The sequence below is a fragment of the Canis lupus genome, chromosome 15 (assembly GCF_011100685.1).
Source record: "Canis lupus familiaris isolate Mischka breed German Shepherd chromosome 15, alternate assembly UU_Cfam_GSD_1.0, whole genome shotgun sequence".
NCBI classification, from domain to species: domain Eukaryota; kingdom Metazoa; phylum Chordata; class Mammalia; order Carnivora; family Canidae; genus Canis; species Canis lupus.
The window spans coordinates 3,359,630-3,377,955 of record NC_049236.1 but is presented as its reverse complement, the minus strand read 5'-3'; the positions used below and the strand labels follow the sequence as shown (position 1 = coordinate 3,377,955).

The 18,326-nt window shown below is 50.5% G+C and overlaps 1 protein-coding gene and 1 non-coding gene across 8 annotated transcripts; both read right to left on the bottom strand.

Annotated features, from left to right (window-relative positions):
• Positions 1 to 1,495: 1,495 nt before the first annotated feature.
• On the bottom strand, positions 1,496 to 16,768 carry PABPC4 (poly(A) binding protein cytoplasmic 4). Of its 7 annotated transcripts, none has more exons than XM_038557812.1 (16): positions 15,579 to 16,767; positions 12,619 to 12,812; positions 11,753 to 11,868; positions 10,340 to 10,479; positions 9,891 to 9,985; positions 9,094 to 9,231; positions 8,200 to 8,295; positions 5,802 to 6,074; positions 5,389 to 5,461; positions 5,173 to 5,244; positions 4,546 to 4,632; positions 4,325 to 4,452; positions 3,292 to 3,385; positions 3,047 to 3,177; positions 2,685 to 2,787; positions 1,496 to 1,802 (listed from the first exon to the last, which is right to left on the bottom strand). In XM_038557812.1, the coding sequence occupies exons 1-15, from the start codon at positions 15,769 to 15,771 to the stop codon at positions 2,698 to 2,700; spliced, it is 1,920 nt and encodes a 639-aa protein (XP_038413740.1). In that variant the 5' UTR covers positions 15,772 to 16,767; the 3' UTR covers positions 1,496 to 1,802; positions 2,685 to 2,697. The 7 variants fall into 7 exon arrangements, with proteins under 7 accessions (XP_038413740.1, XP_038413737.1, XP_038413738.1 ...); XM_038557809.1 differs by having other exon boundaries at positions 2,728 to 2,787; positions 5,125 to 5,244; positions 5,374 to 5,461; positions 15,579 to 16,764; XM_038557810.1 differs by having other exon boundaries at positions 5,125 to 5,244; positions 15,579 to 16,764.
• On the bottom strand, positions 7,804 to 7,938 carry LOC119869431. Its single transcript, XR_005371001.1, has one exon. It is a non-coding gene; the product is annotated as a small nucleolar RNA SNORA55 (small nucleolar RNA).
• Positions 16,769 to 18,326: the final 1,558 nt, after the last annotated feature.

The window sequence follows — 18,326 nt, the reverse complement described above, 5'->3', positions numbered from 1 at the left end:
ATAGTTTGGCTATTGTAAATAATGCTGCAATAAACATAGGGACGACACGTATCCCTTTTAATTAGTATTTCCCTGTTCTTTAGGTAAATACCCAATAGTGTGATTACTGGATTATAGGGTAGTTCTATTTGTATTTTCTGAGGGAACTTCATCCTGTTTTTCATAGTGGCTGCACCAGTTTTCATTACCACTCACAGCACACCAGGGTCCCTAGTTTTCCAGATCCTTGACCATGTGTGTTGATTTTAGCCATTTTGACAGGTGTTAAGTGCTATCTTATTTTTTTGATTTGCATTTCCCTAATGAGTGATGGGTGAGCATTTTCTCATGTCTGTTGGCCATTCCTTGGAGAAATCTGTTCACATCTGCTGCCCATGTTTTAGATTATGTGGGTTGTTTTTTTTTTTTTTTTTTTTTTTTTTAAGATGTAATTACTTGTGAGACAGAGAGGCAGAGACATAGACAAAGGGAGAAGCAGGCACCTGATGTAGGACCTGATCCCAGGAACCCGGGATCATGACCCGAGCTGAAGGAAGAGGCTCAACCACTGAACCCCCGAGGTGCCCCTGGTTTGTTTTTTGAGTAGGCTCTCTGTCCAAATATGGGGCACAAACTCACGACTCTGAGACCAAGATTTGCACATTCTACCGACGGAGCTAGCCAGATGTGCTGAGTTATGAAAGTTCTTTATACATTGGATACTAACCCTTTATTGGATGTGACAATTATCTTCTCCCATTCAGCAGGTTGTCCTAGTTTTGTTTCCTTTGCTGTGCAAATCAGACTTTTATTTAAGGGGAGACCAAACATTTTTTAAAAATGGGGAGCCTGTGAAGGAGGAAAGATTTATTCCATATTCCCAGGAAAATAACCCCCTGGGTAAGGCCCCAAGGAAGGACAGCCTGCCAAGTTTCAAGGGAGATAAAAAGTCGTGTTGTTCCTGGAGGATGGGGAAAGCAAGACTGGTTAAAACCTTGGCCAGGTGAGGGTCCTTCTGAAGACTAAAGGAAAACCACACTTAGGACTCCAGCATTGTTTGCCGTTGCCACTCCCACCTAGCCCCCAAGCCTTTGCCCACTGCCAGAAGAAACCTTAGTTACACAATCAACTGACTGCAGAAGAGGAGACCCACAAACCCTGCTAACACATCCAAGGAGGGAGGGGCTGGGTTCCGCCTATCTCACCGTACATCCTTCAGACATGTGCCAACCTCACCCTCCACTCGATTCTCCTGTGCCAGATGCCAGGTCTGCAATGATCAGACTCCTATCTCCTATAAGTTAAATGGGGGTCCATCCTAAAGGTCCTCCCACGACAGAATGCAATGGGACAGCTCCACATACCTTGCTGACCCAGAATAGTGTGTTTATAACCATCAGGAAAGGATAAGCTTTACAGAACTTCACTGGAGTCTAAATACATCCTAAAATTACTTCCAGTGAAAACTGAACTTATTAACAGAATAGAACTGGTCTGCTTGAAACAGGACAGGCAGTTTTATGGAGATTTTTTTCTTTATTGAGAAACTTAAGACTTGGGTACATCAAATAAAACCAATTTCTGGGGGAAAAAATCAAAACCCACAATAGAAAAAAAAAGTTAACACTGTCTGGGCCAAAGCAGAACCCAGAGAATATATTCTTTAAATTGAAAAATTCTAGGTGCTTCATAATTGACCTTTTGATACAAAATGACCTATTAAATTTCCAATTTGTGGTTCCTGGTGTTGAGGTCCATAGGACACGCTAGAAATCTTCAAACCTTGAGCTGAATTCCAGGAGGGGTTATTTGGCTTTTGAATCCTGAAAAGAAAAGCACCAGCATAAATAAAAACTTTAGAGATGCACTGAAATCTCTGGCTTTTAAAAGGAAGTACTGCAGAGAGCAGTGCGTATGGACATTTGGCAGGATCCCCAGCCTCTACCCACTAGATACCAGTGACCGATCTCCAGTTGACAACCAAAATTAGGTCTCTGTTGGCAAATGTCCTGTGAGGGGGCACCCCTGGCTGAGAAGCACCCACTCTGAGGCTAGCTAGGTCCCATAAAGCCCCGGGCCCTTCCTGGCCACCCTGTACTCAAAGCTACCATTCTCTTTGTTTAAATTCCAAATGAAGGGTCTGGGCCCTTACCACGTGTCCTTTTCCCTGGCTTCTGCCTGTGGTTCATCTGGTTCTCTCCTCCCTCCATCAGAAGGCACCCACCAGTCCTTGTCAGAGGTCCCAGATAAGCTTCACTCACCCCCGCCCCTGCAGACGGGGGGGCCACAGGCCCCAGGGTCAGAAGTCAACTAGAACACATCCTGTAACTGTTGTCAGGTGTGTCTGCCTGTCCCACTCCGACACCAGGGCTTGTGTGCCTTGTGTTCCCAGAGCCAAGCCATGGCTGCACAGACAGCTGACCTCACCAACCTCAAGCCAAACCAAGAAGTACATAGAAATGAGGCTGTGGGATCTGATTACGACACCACCTTGTGTATCTGTCATTACTCTAAACCAAAAAGGTCTTTCTTGAGAAAGATCTAACCAGGTGCTCCTTCTGGAGAAAACCCAGGTGATAGCCTGCCCAAAAGTTATCAGGTTATGATGGCAAAAAACATGGCTCTCTATATGCGCTGCCCCTCATCTTTTAGAAAGATAGTCACAAGTCAAAGCCACTGCAGAAAACAAAAACAGCCAAACATACGGTTTTTCCTTGTCTAAGAGGTAGCAGCAGCAACAGCGCCCACCTTCTGGGCAGCTTCTTTCTTGGCATGATGAGCCTGTAGAACCGCCACAGCTTCATCCACCTGTGAGGAATCTCCAGGTGGTTAGTGACATTGGACGAGAGGTCCTCGGCCCCTCCCAGGTGCCCGGGCCCAGCAGTGGTGTCTCCTGGTGCAGCCCGCTTGCTTTTTCTAATTTCCACCCTACAGTAGCCCTCACATCACAGGTGAGGAGACGGTCAGGAGATGGCTGATCCTCTCTCCGCCACACCCAGTGCTGAGGCCACCCCTTGTCGTCCCAGCTGGAGCAAGCAAAAGCTGCAGCATCTCGGGGCCAGCTCACCTTGGAGCGGAGAGACTCAGGGGACTCCAGCATGTGCAGCAGCTCAGAGTTGTCGATCTCCAGCAGCATGCCTGTGATTTTTCCAGCCAGGTTTGAATGCATGGTTTGGATGAGTGGGAACAAACGTTCTCCTGGGGGAAGATGTTTAATTGAAAACTGGTTGAATCCCAGTGCGGAATGGGTGCTGGTGTTCAGGTCAACACCAGGCTCTGGCCTCCTCTTCTGCAAATACGTGGGTCACTCACCCAGCATCTGCTTCTGCTCCTGGGGGGGTGCTGCAGCCAGCATGGAGGCGGTCAGGGGCTCCTGCCCCTGTACATGGACGGCAGGCTGGGGGGCCTAGGAACCAGGAGAGGCAGCAGGTTAGCAACAAGGAAAGGATACTTGATGGTCCTCCGTCCGGCCAATCTGAAAGCCTACTAATGTGACAGAGATGAAGGTGGCTGTCCTTGCTGCCAAGGAACTAACTGTAAGCTTGGGGGATGAGGGTGCTACATGGGCAAGAGTGGTACAGGCATGAACACAAAACCAAATACAATAAAAACAGCATGCTATTAGGAGAGAAAGGGAAATGAGTAAGAAAATAAACCTACAAGGCTCAGCAATCATCAAATTTGTACCCAGTGTTTTTATTCTATCAAATGCTTGAGGACTGTCAACATGCATGGCCAAGGCCAGTCACAGCCCTAAAATTACAAGTAAGGCTCTGAAAGTACAAATGACTTCACACGAGCAATGTTCTGAGGCATCTCTTACTTAGAGTGTGAAGCAGGAGCAAGCAAGCTCAGAGGCCACAAGGCAGTGTGTGGCTCCTTTAAGCAAATTACTGCTGGGCTCTGGGGCCAGTCCCCCGACCCCGACCCACGATCTCTGAAGCTGAACTTCTCATCTGTCACACGAAGCTGTTTCCTGCCTTCATGTCCCAATCTTGCCGAGCAGCTAAGGATCAACTTGGCAGTGGACGTAAGAAGCTCAACAAGCTAAGCAAGCACACACAGGTTGCTTTAAAAAAAAAAAAAAAAAAAAAAAAAAAAGAGGGCAGAAACACCAGCTGTTTCTGCCGGGGCATTCCTGAGTGGACTATTACAAGAGAAGAATACTTTCCAGCCCTTTCTCTCCCAGTACAGAGAGCCCCTCAAAGGCAGTGTCATCACAGAAAACACAGCACCCTGACACGGAGCAGGCATTTATACCTGTTGGAGGAATCAAAGCAAGGCATCTTTTCAACCAAGAGCAAACACGGGAAATCCTTTTAGCATTCTTTTTGGCAGGCCTCACCTGCAAAGGCTGGATGGCGGGGTGAGGGCTGCGGACACTGGAGGCATATTTGTAAGGTGCGACAGCCCGAGGGGCAGCAGCGGCGACAGCAGCACGAGGTGCTAAGGTCTGCACGGCTGTGGGCACACCTTTGGAGAAGAACAAGCAAAATTAAAGCTCATCAGTCTGAGCAAAGGCCCGTCAATCCCATCTTTCCCCATTCCGTGTGCATCCAATACCACCTCCAGACTGGCAGCCGTCAGTCAGCCCTTGCTGGGCGGCGCCAGCCCCACCAAAGTCCATAGCCAAGCGGTCCGGGCACTCAGACCCTACAACAGACCAGCAAATGCACATCAGTGTCGGCGCAGATGTCCAACTGGCCACGTCCCACGGAAGGAGCACTTCCAAAGCATATTCACGCAACACATCGCACACAGGGCCGCTGCCGCTCCTTTCAAGGAGCAGCCAACAGAGAGCACACAACTCTTTCCGCCTCTTGGAATACAGGACATATTCTGTGAAGAACAGTTTCCTTCCATCTCCCAACCCCGCCCAAAAGAAGAGGCTGCCTCCGTAGTCATCCAGCTAACAAGCTTCTATAATTAACCTCTTTTCACGTGAGTCCAATGAGCAAAAAATCTTAAGTCACCGACACTCCTAGAACTCCCGTTGTTTCTCTGCTCAAGTGCCAACCAGAGCACACGGCTAAGATTATGGAACCAGAACTGGAACATGAGCCCAACAAACTGACCAACCCTGGGCAGAGCCTAGCCAACCTGACTCCCTCATCCCCAGGCCACACTCAAGGCCAGTTTGCTCACCGACTCTCTGAGCAGTAGTAGGGAGGCCACGAGAGGCCGGAGCATTACCAGTTGGAGCCAGATGGCGAAGAGCTGGACGAGGCCCAGACTGGCGTATAGCACTTGGCATTCCTTGGAAGCCTGGTGAAGACAAAAATTGTGCATCACCTATGAAGCATGGGGACTGGAGCCTCGGCTGCGCCTCAGAGGGGGTGGGGAGACCAGGACAGGCATACCCCGGGTGATCAAATCACGTTCCCCACCACCTACCTTGAGGTCTCCCACCTTGCTGCCAGCGTGGATTTGGCCTCATCTGTGCTAACTGGTTAGGGGTGTAGTATGGAGGTCTTCCCTGAGCCTGCAGGAAAGAGCATCCAGGCCCTTTTATTTGAAGGACCTTATGTCACAGGAGAGAAGTAGCTCATCTCATCTCACTGCCAGGCCCGAGACTAATTATTCGAGCAGAAGCTCTCTCAATCCTCAAAGGCCCCAGGGAGGGAAGGCAGGTTACTGGGGATTCTTTCATTCTAACTCACTACTGCCTGCAAGTAAGTGAGAGAGAATGAATAGATCTTCATTTTCATGGGTCCTCTGACAATCTGAACTCCCCCCCCCCCCCCCCCCCCCAACCACCACAGGCTACAGGAACAGCCGTCAGGGGGCAGGTTCCAAAGATCCCTGAGCACAAGCAGACCCACCTGTGGAACTGCTGGCACAAAGTAACCACCAGCTGCAGGCTGGAACTGATTTAAGATGGCATTGGCAGGGAGCGCTCTCATTCCAGCCACCCGCTGCATATACTGGTTGGTCAGATGAGCTTTTCTCTCTTCCTTCCTCTGCGCCAAGGCGACATACAGTGGCTTGGAGCCCACGATGCGTCCATTCATCTCAGTGACTGCTTTGGTCGCCTCTTCAGGAGATGAGAAGCAGACAAAGCCAAACCCTTTGCTTCTCCCATCCTCCAACATTACCTACAAAGGGACCGGCTACTTAAGGAAAAGATGTTCTATGTTAGGGGACAGCTATTAAGAGCCAAAAAACCTGGTTTCTGCCGCAATAGTTCCAAAGTCTAGGGCAAGGGTACTCCAGACCAAGTAAGTCACAACTTCTAAGGACAGGGCCTAGGCACTTTCTTTGTTAGATCCCCAGGTGATCTCAAGTTTCTAAACACTATGATATGGCTAATGGGTAAACCCGGAACCCAAAAGCTGTTTCTTGGTATCCACGAGAGATCTGAACAGTGTTCAGCTGTTTACCTATAGATCTCATCTGAACCAAGACCTTGGTGAACAAAACTTTTACCATCTCTTAGCAGAGTTAGGACATGTTTTTGAAATACCACATGTGGGTAGCAGGAGTTACAAAACCAATGACTGCCACCATTAATTCGACGGGAATTAACAGCAGAAAGAGGACCAGCTAGGAGAGACAGCTGGATTCTAGGCCCAGTTCAGCCAATTCCTGAGTTGTGTGATCTTTTTTTCAAAAAAAAATCTGAGTCCATGCGCACATGGGAGTAGGTATGGGCACGGTTATGGGGGCGGTGGGCAGAGGGAGAGGGAGAGAATCTTAAAAGCAGGCTCTACACTCCGCTCAGAGCCCACACATAAGGTTTGATCTCAAGACCCTGAAATCATGACCTGAGCCAAAATCAAGATGCTTAATCAACGGAGCCACCTAGGCGCCCATATGCTATATGATCTTAATAAACACTTGCCCTCTCTGAGCCTCAATGGCCATGGTATCCCCTAAAGCAAATTGCCACAAAGCCACAGGTTCCCACATACAGCTCGTCTTTTAGATAGTCCTTTTCCTTATCTGAAAAGGTGACTTTGTGGCTTTCCCCTGGCCTATCTCCTTGGAAACATTGGTAGCAACAGGACATTGTGCGTTTGGCCCCATTTTGTGTCTAGCTTGGTGCCTCGACAGCCTCCTGACATGGAAGGATGTGTATCAACGCAACAGCTCTCTACCAGTGAGGTGGGCCAAAGTACGTATGAAAACACAGCACCCTCATCTTGAACATGGGGCCTGGGAAACTTAAAGACACAGCTCTTTTGTTCTCTTCCTACAAATGCCAACCCGAACATTGTGCTGATAAGCAAGGAGAGCATCATTCCTCACACTGAGGAAGGCCAGTCAAGGAGGTGATAAGAGGGAAGGGGCGAGGAAACAAGGAACTCCAATAGGGTGGCCTCTGATCAACTTCCTGCTACAACTAATGCTCCTTTTGTGACATTCTCAGGTTGTGTAGGACTTAAGGTTCGGGCCAACGCATGGTCACCAAGTCTTAACCAGCCCACTCGGCCTCCATTCTCTTCCATGGCAAGACTCTGATATGTGCTATAGCTCTAGGGTACAGCAACAGTGTCTGCATCGGGCTAGGACCCCAGAATTCCACACATCATCACTTCCCAACACATCCCCCACAGACCAAGGCCATGCGGCCGATATTCCTCACGTAACCAGTGTTCTCAAGCTCAAGGACTTCAATTCCTTATCTTTAGAAGGGGACTCAGCCAAGCTCACCCTGCTGCATCAGTTGATAGGATTATCAGAGAAAACCAAGCAAATAATGCACATTGCAAAACGTGCAAGAGCCATCTTTCCACTCCCTTTCCTTGCCTTTTGTTCCCTAAGGCCAGGATGGAAGTTCCTAACCCTGGCTCCCAAGTCCTCAGAGTACCTTTGTCCACGACAAGGTGTGGCAGAGTCGTAGAGACAGGCCCCAAGACAAATGGAAAACAACCTGTCTGGATTTCCTCTGCTTGTACTGTTGCACCGTCTGTCCCCACACCAGCACAGAGCAGCAAAGAATGGGAAAGATTCAGGTGCTTAGGGGTGGGCAGGAGGGGCTGCTCAGATTCACCCCACACCTCCATGCCTGGGGGACAGCGCAGTGTTCACAGTGTTCACCTAACCGGAGCACATGCCTAGATGTGTAATGAAGGCCAGGAGGAATTTGCCAGATAAACATAGTATCTATTCTCCAAAAGGAACACAATTTAGATTCTACTCCTTCAATGAAACAAATGCCAATAAACCTCTAAAAAATGGTCATTTCTACTTTTGATCCCAGATCTCAGAATAAAATACCTTTGCACTGGTGATTGATCCAAAAGGAGAAAACTCTTTCCTTAACTTCTCATCATCAATGGTGTCATCCAAGTTCTTAATGTAGAGATTCACCCCCTGAAGCAGAAGGATCACTGTTAACGCAGGTCTGTACCGCCCAGATGCCCCAAGACACAGGTTCTTAAAATGCGGTCCCCTAGACCAGCGGCAGCCCCCTCCTCAGGTACTTCTTAGAAAAGCAGATTCTCGGGCTAAAACCCCAATCCACTGAATCAGAAATTGGTGGGGGGGGGGGTGGGGGGTGGGTCTTGAAGCCATGTTTTCCCAAGCCCCACAGGGGATTCTGGTGCAGGCTCAGGGTTGAGACTCCTGCCGCAGACTGACAAGACCCATAGGCTTGGCCTTCTGCACAGCTGCTCTGGCCGACCACCGGCCCCCGCAGGCCTCTTGCCACCACTTCCACAAATGGCAATCATTTAAGAACACACTGAAGCTTCCGGAATGAGTCTCTAAATGAGTAAGTCCATCTTCTGCCCTTGTTCTAAAACTGCTGTTCTATCTGGTAGGCATTTCCTTTTAAACCTGAGGATCTTGGGATCCCTGGGTGGCGCAGCGGTTAGCGCCTGCCTTTGGCCCAGGGCGCGATCCTGGAGACCCGGGATCGAATCCCACGTCGGGCTCCTGGTGCATGGAGCCTGCTTCTCCCTCTGCCTGTGTCTCTGCCTCTCTCTCTCTCTCTCTCTCTGTGACTACCATAAATAAATAAAAATTTAAAAAAATAAAATAAAATAAAATAAACCTGAGGATCTTGGGAGAAAGGAGAGGAAGAGACAGATCCCTAGGCCCAAAGAGAAAGCCTGCCAGTGTTTGCTAGGAAAGCCCTGGACAGGAGGCTGGGCCAGGACCACCTCTCACCTGATACCGACTAATTCTCTCTTGTTTCAACTGTTCAAATTTCCGCTTTAACTCCGCCTGCCGCTCCACTTTCTTCTGTGCACGGCCTACAAAAATGACTTTCCCACTGATTTCTTTTCCATTCATCTCTTCCACAGCCTAAAGAGGAAACACAGGTCTTAAAATCCCCACGTACAGGCAGGGGCCTTGCTCTGGGGGCCTAATGTCCCACCAAATATTCAGAGAGAAGGAACTCTTTCCTACAGGGCTAAGAACTAATTTCATTCCATCTCTGAAGTCAGCTGAGCAAATCCAAACTTCCTCATGAGTAAAATGGGGTTACTACTTAAATGGGTTATTGGTCCAGAGGATACAGAAAAAAATGGTAATTTTATAAATACAGGCACGGCAGACATGAGCCGAAGCTGCTAATCTGGCTGTCACTAAGTCTCTCAGGCTCTCCTGTGGGGAGTGAGTGATGGACACCGCGAGCCCAGCATCACGCTTTGCCTAGAAGCAGCTGCTGCTACCGTCAGCACGTCAGCACTCCTGGGGCCTGAGTCCCCTCGCTATGAAGGGGAGCAAACACCCATCCTGTTCTTTCAACCTACAGTGCTGAACAGCAGAGGGGACAGGAAGGTGCCAAGTGCTTTGGGAACGTAAAGGTGGGTTACCATGCAAAATCCCTCAGGCCAGAACTACATCACTACGAATGCTTGGGCAATGCCAGCTCCATTCTACTGTGTGCCAGCCAGGCCCTGCCCACACTCGGGGGCCATTTCCTGCAAATGGTTCCCCAACCCCTGTGGTACTCTCACCTTATTGGCATCCTCGTGCTTTTCGTAACTCACAAAGCCAAAGCCTTTGGATTTCCCACTGGGATCTCTCATCACCTTGACACTTAGGGTCTTACCTATTACCAAAGGACAGAACTATTAGTAACACCATCTCTGTTACAGCTCAAGGAGAGAAAGCTTCTCTAGGAGCCCAAATGAAGCCAACTCTTGCTAAACCCAGACGGGCTCTACAAAGAGGCGCTGTGCCTGGCTTTCTACTTCTGACCAAACTACTGAGACGGTCCTGGGGCTGGCTGGGAATGAGGTAGGATGAAACCAAGTGTCTATTTCTATCTAACCTGTGATCCTGCCACACATAGTAGTTTATTTCCGGACCTAGGCGCCCTCACCTCTTAAACAACTAAGATATAGGACTTCTAGGTCTGGTGCATTGAGGAAGGGGGCACATGAGGCAGAGAAGCCCAACTTACCAAACTGGCTAAAGAGCTCTTTCAGACTCTCATCATCCACCTCTTCCCCAAAGTTTTTGATATAGACATTGGTGAACTCTTTGGCTTTGGCTCCAAGCTCAGCTTCCCGCTCTTTTCGAGACTTGAATCTGCCCACAAACCTAAAAAGAAACCATGGAGAACAGTGAACACCCAGAGGAACAAATCATGATTTCCAGGGGCTCAGAGGAATATAGGTTAAAGGCTGACAGGAGAGGTTAAAATACACGAGTCCCCATCCAACCACCGAGAGCAAGCTCAGAGATGTCCCAACTCCCCAGCAGAAAGAGAGAGGCAGGACTGTCCTACAAGGACCAGCCCCAGGACTCCTGGCTCAGACCAGGGCTACTCCTACCACATCACACTGCCTTCGTGAAGAAACCTGATGACCATGTTTTTAAAACGTTCATTTCTGTGCATCTATGTAAATGCATAGAAAATGTCTGGAAGGATACAAACCAAACTGTTAACAGTGGTTAGTGCTAGGGGGTGAGACTGCTAGAGTGAACTATGAGGTAGCCTTGGCTTTGGCACGTGACTCATCCAGGTATGGTTTATATTCAGTGGGAAAATGTATCCATACGCTGAAAATCTTCAGATCTCTTTTCAGTGGTACCTCTGGAAGACCTGACCACTGGCCACGTACACACATTATCAGTGCAATCCATCCCCTGGTCTGTTCAAGACAACAAGGTGCCCCACAAAGAACAGACATGATTTTTGCTTGTTATAGCCAAGACTTATGGTCCCTTCTCTCCCTGCATGGCTTAGCTAGGATCCACCCCGCCCCTCATTCTGCAATAACCACACCAGAGCGACAAGGTCTATTATGAACAGTGTCTTCTGCCATCAGATGAGATTTTTTTCATTATAACCAAATTAAGTATTACTGTAGAGCCAGCCTTCTAGAAGGCCACCGAGTTATAAGTTAGCCAAGTGGAGATCTGGGGACAATTTGGCATCAACCCCTAGCAAATGACCCTATAGACAGACCTGAGTCACGGTAAGGCCACGGTCATATGGCTAGTACACAGCTCCTGGTCAGTCCAGGGCCCTCTCCACTCTGCCGCTGGCCAAGACCCCTGATCAAAGAGGGCTCAGAGCTGCCATCCAGCAAGCCCCAGTTTGCCGGTGCTCACAAAACCCACGGACAGATGATGCTTTTAAGGGAGAGGCGGCAGGCAGGCCATGGCTTGGGCAGGAAGCCCACCTTGGCGAGTCAAAAGGGCTGCCACGGCTCGGGCAGGGAGACTCACCAGCCCTGGAGTGGAGAGGTAGGAGCAGGCCACACTTGGGCCGAGAGAACCAGTAGCCGCCTTGTGTGTGCCAGTTAATACCGAGGTGGGGCCACGGCTGGCTCATGCGATGGCTGTTGCTCCGGACTGGGACACTCACACTTTGCGGTCATTGAGGAGCATGCCGTTCATCTTCTCGATGGCCTTGTCAGCAGCCTCTTGGGTCTCGAAGTGGACAAAGGCATAACCCTTAGAGCCGTTCTCATCACACACCACCTGTCGAAGACAAAGCAGACCACTTTAGCACCGCAGGCATCTCCAGAGATTTAAGAACCACATGGTCATCTACTGTCTACTCAGAGTTTCCTGCGTCTAAGAGGCCCCGAAGCCCATCCACGGTCCAAAGAGAGGAGACTACTGCAGGTAAAGTTTTCCGGACACTTGAGAGCACCACCAGGCACCTAGTGATGTTCCATTTATAAGTGGCAGCCACTATTAGGCTGCTTCTATTTCCAATGTTTTATTTCATTAAAAGACATTGAGGTTTAGGAGCAAAGCCACCGTGCTGCAGAGAGAGAGACCATTTTCCAAGCCTGCAGCAGAATTGCAGTCTAGTGTGGAGTCAGACATGTAAACAACCACCACGCCAGTTGTACAAAATTCTCCACATAAACAGGTGCACGGAGAAGGAAGAGGATGAATTTATGCTTCTGAAATGACTAAGTACAGCTGCCTGGAGACCAGAGGCACTGCTCTGGTTCTCCCCCCAGAAAAGAGAAACCCTTTGATGCCCTCCAAAGGTAGGAAACAGGAAGGATATTTTAGGCAGAGGGAAGAATAAACAAAGACCCAAAAGCACCTGCTGGTCCCGCTGGGCTGTGGCACAAGATTATGAACAGGGAACTTTTAGGCTTCAGAGCCATTTCCAGCATTTCGAAAAGGACCATATCCTATCGCCCAATTCCAAGCCTTTTCCCCCTTTGCTATTTTTTGTTTGTTTGTTTTTCATGAGTCCATAATGCTTACCTTACAAGACAGAATGTTTCCAAAAGCAGAAAAAGTATCATAAAGTGCCTTGTTATCTATAGATTTGTCCAGATTCTTGATGAAGACATTTCCCACACCAGATTTTCTCAAAGAGGGATCCCTCTGAGACCACATGATACGGATTGGCTTTCCCTTAATCACATCAAAGTTCATGGTATCCAAGGCCCGCTCAGCTACAAGAGAGAAACACGTTTCAGTCAAGGATATAAAACGTCACCTCATGTAGATGATTACCACCAGCCCAGGAACAGATGACTCTAGGACTTTTCAAGGTAATCACTCTGATAAAAGGCAACGCTATTAAAATCAAAGGGCATCAGATCCCTCTAGCCTGTGTTGCCACAGGGGGTTAGATGTTCTGGGCAAGGGCTCCAGGAGCCCTCTGGGCCTGCACCCTTGGTGGGGAAGGGGGTTGGGCAAAATCGTCTGAATGGCCTTCTGGCACCAAGATCAAATCCTCACGCCGCACACTTGACTTAAACTGTATTAGTTATGAAGACTTCGGTGCTTACCACCCATCGTGACGTAGGTGGGAGATGGGACACTAGCTACTTCATAAAGTGAGCGAACTTACGTCCAGGATGGCTAAGCCACAAAGCTAAACTAGAGATTAAGAAACTAATCTAGACTTTCTGACTATTTTTCAGTAAGGTATTGCGTCTAATTACCAACTAGCTGCCATTCAGTCTACAACCCCTCTGAGAAACAAATGACAGGACAAAACCTAGGAGCAACTCACCAGGGAAAAATGTGCTATCCCTGAATTCAGTCTAGTTTCTTAGATTTCTGAGAACAGAAATGGATTCAAAAAGCCTCAAAATGATAGACACTAATGGTCACACGTGGAAACATTATTTTTATTATCAGGATGATAAGGATGAAACCACATCTTTCTGCCTAAGCACACAGTGCAGTTAGTTCCGCACGCAGTGGTTTCCAGGCCTTCTGAAGTCTTAATCTGACTTCTGTGGAAGTCTTAATATGAGTTCTCTTAATCTGAATTCAGTTCTCCATCCAGTGCCCTGGGACGCTTCCTTAGCTGCCCGACCAATCCACGTGTGTACCACTCATCACTTCAAGGACCAGAAGCTCCGACGGACCATCACCTGTCAGCAGGAATGCTTCTCTTACCAGGAGGAACAAGTTCCCAGAGCTGGGGGCCACTTTTCCTGATGTGATGACCAGCCTCCCTCCACAATGTCCTCCGTGAGGGGATGGGGTGGGGGTTCTCCTGTCCCAAGTTACCACCTCACTTAAGACAGAGGCCAAATTCCTTAATTCCACCCCTCCACAAGCTCCGCTGTCCAGTTAGCCAAGGGAGGATCTCCTTTTCACTCATTTCCAACCACCTTTCCCACCTTCTGGGGTGGGTTCGTGGGGTATGGAGTTGGTGGCAGGAGGTCAGGGAAAGCAGAGACCGTGTCAATCCAACTCGGGAAAAGTCCAGGGACAGAGTGGTCACTTGCGATGGTTGCCTGCGACCCACAGCCTGGATGGGACCCCGGTGTCTCGCTAATTAGCAGCGAAGGAGCCATTTCACTAGGGCTCCTCGTGTCTTTCCACACAGCGCTGCAGAAGGCGAGTCAGCTTAGCCTAACAAATCTGGCTGCACTTATTTATAGCAGGGAGAGGTCCTGCACAGGCATGTGCTGGCAGGCGCACTGACCAACAGCTTCTGCTACTATCACTAAGTGACAGGACTTTTGTTCAGAAAGTGTCAAAAAGGCAGGCAACAGCCAATGTACCCACTACTCCCACGCCCCCTCCCCCCCCCAGGCCATACTGGGCCACCTTGGTGCCCTCTGGCCAGACACAGCTCGCAGCATGCAGAGTTGATGGTAGCAGCGCCTTGTGTCTCTCAACAAGTCCGACTCTCTGGTCTCAGCTGCGGCCTGGGCAAGTGACATTCTCTGTGGCTCACGGACACTGAACGAAGTGTGGACAAAAATAGGGACCCAGAGATCCTTTGCCACAGAATGGCTGGTTTCTCCCCGTAATGGTCTCTACAGTTGTTCCCTTTAATCTGAAGTCACGTGCAGTCCCTGATTAGGTTTCCTCGGGCCTGGCTCGGCCGCGCCTGCAGCATACCTCTCCCTGCTTCCAGGCAGCGAGGGCCCCGGTGTGGGCTAGCAGGCCCCACTGAGCCTCCAGCCTTCGGGGGTTCCCCTTCCCTCTCTGGAGTCCCAATTTCTTTGCAGGGGATGAAGGAAAAGTGTTCTGACAGGGGTAAAGCTCTGTCCACAGGTGAGGCCGTAATCCCCAGCAGCCTGGCCCGTTCCCACATGGTGTTTCCCCCAGACTACCCCAAGGGGGTATCCCTTCTTCTCCACAGCCCGGGGCTTCGTCCAGAGGGTAAGGGGCTCCTCCACCCCAGGAGTTGGCCTGGCACATGCAGTGCCAGTGGTGCCAACACAAGTCCCCACTCAAGCAAAACGAACAGGATCCTTCCCACTGCCTCCCACTTGCCCTGAAAGACCCTTTACCAGTACAAAAGCAAAGAGGCTCAGTCTGGGGTGGAGGGAGGGGAGGGGAGGGGAGCAGCAGCTTTAGAATCCAAAAATTTTTTTACAGGAATTGTTGTTTCCATTGTTCTGCCTTTTTTGGAAGGTCTGTGGAGGGGCACCGACCGAGCGGTGCTCACTGACCAGGGTCCCGCCGAAGCAGGACCACGTACGCGATGGGGGTTGACAGGGACTTTCTCCAAATCCCATTTTCCGCTCTCCTTGAGTTCCGACCCCACCGCCACCACTGATTAGCCCAAGGTCACCCAGTTAGCAAGTGGTGGAAGAAGCAAGATTGGAACTCCCTGTCACCTGATGCCAGGATCCTCATTCTGAACCCCGGCATCCTGTGTGTGTCCCCTGCCCCCTCCGTGGGGTAGTCTCCCAGGGCTCCCTAGGATCCCACGATTCTGTGGATGGAGCATCTTATCTACTCACCGTCGGCCGGCTGCTGGAAGTTGACGTAGGCATAGCCCAGGGAGCGGCGGGTGATCATATCGCGGCAGACCCGGATGGACAGCACAGGCCCCGCAGGACTGAACTTTTCATACAGCATGGCCTCGGTGACGTCCGAGTGCAGGTCACCCACGTAGAGGGAGGCCATGGGGTAGCTGCTGGCCGCAGCGTTCATCTCCCCAGCCCCCACCACCCCGAGCCCCGCCAGGAGAACTTCTTATAGGGACCACACAGGACAAAAGGGGCTCTTCTCGGAGCCGTGGCCCGCGCCGCGGCTCACAGGTGGCAGAGGGAAGCTTAGGGACGCCGGGGCAGGCTCGGGGAGCCGCAGGACCGGAAGGAGGAGTTCAGGGACAGCTCGTTCGAGACTGCAAAACCGCAGACAAAAGGCTCTCAAAAAACAATATGGCCCTCCCTGGGAGTTTGTTAATTTGCAGGCTGTCCAAAAAAAAAAAAAAAAAAAAAAAGCTAATAATAGTAACGTATTAAAACGGGGACTCCGCTCCGAATTATTAAGAAAAAAAAATTTCTCCAAGAGAATTTTTGGAGAAAAATGCTCCAAGAGGGCAACCCGATGGTGCCCACGGCGGGCCTCCGGGACACGCGTTTCTCTATAAATATAGGCCTCGGGCTCCCGGCGGTTTAAGATTACAGCAGCCAGGAGAGGGAAACCGAATCTCGGGCGGCGCCGACTCGGCAAGCCCCGCGGGCCGGGCGCGCAGCCGCCTCCCACGCCGGGCCGGCGAAGGGCAGCGCGGACACGTGGTGCGCCCCGGGCCGGCGCGCGGGGGGCGAGGGCGAGGGCGAGGGCGAGGGCGGCGGGCGCGGGGCTGCCACGCGGCGCGGGGGCGGCCGGGGCGGAGGCGCGTGGGCGCGGGCGGGCGGCTCACCACCGGACCGACGGGCGCGGGCAGGCCGGAAGCGTGCGCGAGTGACTTCCCCGCGGCTGCTGAGGAGGATGCGCTTTTTCGTTCTCTCTCTCTCGCTTTTTTTTTTTTTTAAGATTTTAAAGCGTTTTCGGGTTTTGGTTTTTGTTGTTTCTTTCTTTTCTTTTCCTTTTTCTTTTTTTTTTTTTTAATCTTTTCCTGTTTTTCCTTCAGGCTGCGGGGCCTGAAGGCGGCGAAGGCGGCGGCGACCCGGGGCGGAGAGAGGCGGCCGGGGGAGCCACCGCTCCATTTATACCCGCCCGCCCCGGGCGCTGCTGGTCGAAGGGCGCCTCGCGACCTGGGCGCAGTCGTGCCCGCCCACTCGGCCCCGGGGGCCCGAGGCGGGGCGGCCACGCGAGAGCGACCCGGCGCGGCCGCGCGGCGCCACAGCGACCCCTGGCGCGCGGAGGACCGCTCGGCTGGGGTCCGGAGGAGACCCCGGGGCGCCCCCGCCCCGCCCCGCCCCTCCCCGCGGACTGCGCACCGCCGCGTCCTCCGCCACCGGAGCGCGCCTTTATTTAACCCACCCGCGGGCTCCGCGCTTGGAACCCATGTGTTGCTCATTGTAAAATAAAGACGACATAAAACAGCTTCTGCAGGGAGTGGCTCAGCGTGTCAGTGGACGCTAACGCAGAAGACACTCGCGACTTTCTGGAATTCTAGGACGCGGAGTTAGAGTCCCCCCCCGCCACCCCCCGCCACCCCGAGCAAGCGGACAGCCGCATCTGCAGTAGCATCCGCGGGCGACGGCATTCAATGCTGGAAAAGCTCGAAAAGAACGAAATGCTGTCGTCTTTCTGTTTACATGGTGGTAGCGTGCCTGGAAATTCCGTTGACAGGGGAGCAAAAATATTTCTGGTGTGTGTGGGGGGGGTGGAGGTGGAGGGGATGAAGAGGTACAGACCTCCAGTGATGAAATAAGTCACCGGGATGGAAAGTACTCCCTGGGAGTTTGTAATTTGCAGGCTGTCCTGGTCTAGAAGCTCCAAATATCAAAAAGGAAAATGGTAATAATAATAACGTATTAAAACGGGGACTCCCCTCCGAATTTTATATGTATAATAAAAAATATATTTTATGTATATATTTTTTAAGATTTTATTTATTTATTCATCAAAGACACAGAGGAGAGAGAGAGGCAGGCTCCATGCAGGGAGCCTGATGTAGGACTTGAACCCAGGACTCCAGGGTCACACCCTGGGCTGAAGGTATGCACTAAACCACTGAGCCACCCAGGGATTCCCTACCCTCTGAATTATAAAGAAAGTAGTCAATATAGTCAATAATATTGTAAGAACTTTGTACAGTGACAGAGGGTAACTACACCTACTATGGTGTGAGCATTTCCTAACATATAGCGCACGTAACTGTTGAAGCACTAGGTTGTGCATCTGAAACATGTATGTCAACTATACCTCAGTAAAGATTTTAAAAATAAAAAATAAATGGAAAATAGTTTGTTTCTACAAAAAAAAAAAAAAAGGAAGAAGAAGAAGCCATCAGTGTGTAGGCTTCAACAGTTATGAAAACTTTGTTCAACTACCTAAGGATCCAACAGGTCATTTGAAAGTCATGTGGTATATGGGACAAGTCTTCATTATGTGGGCCTGTCTCTACGTGTTGCAAGATATACAGCATCCCTTCTTCCGTAAATGCCAGGAGTCACCCTCCTCATCATCGTGACACACACAAATCCAGAAATTACCAAAAGACACCCCGGACACTCCCATTGAAAATCACTGTGAGTAAAGGAATGAAGAAACACACATATTTATAGATTAGTTTTTTCAAAGAAGTAGTTAAT

Coding starts and splice junctions, on each gene's coding strand:
- PABPC4 (XM_038557808.1), bottom strand. CDS start 15,771: ATGAACGCTGCGGCCAGCAGCTACCCCATGGCCTCCCTCTACGTGGGT. Junction 5,462..5,801: donor TTGTGCCAGCAGTTCCACAG/GTGGGTCTGCTT, acceptor TCTTTCCTGCAG/GCTCAGGGAAGACCTCCATA. Junction 3,386..4,324: donor CCGCCATCCAGCCTTTGCAG/GTGAGGCCTGCC, acceptor CCTGGTTCCTAG/GCCCCCCAGCCTGCCGTCCA.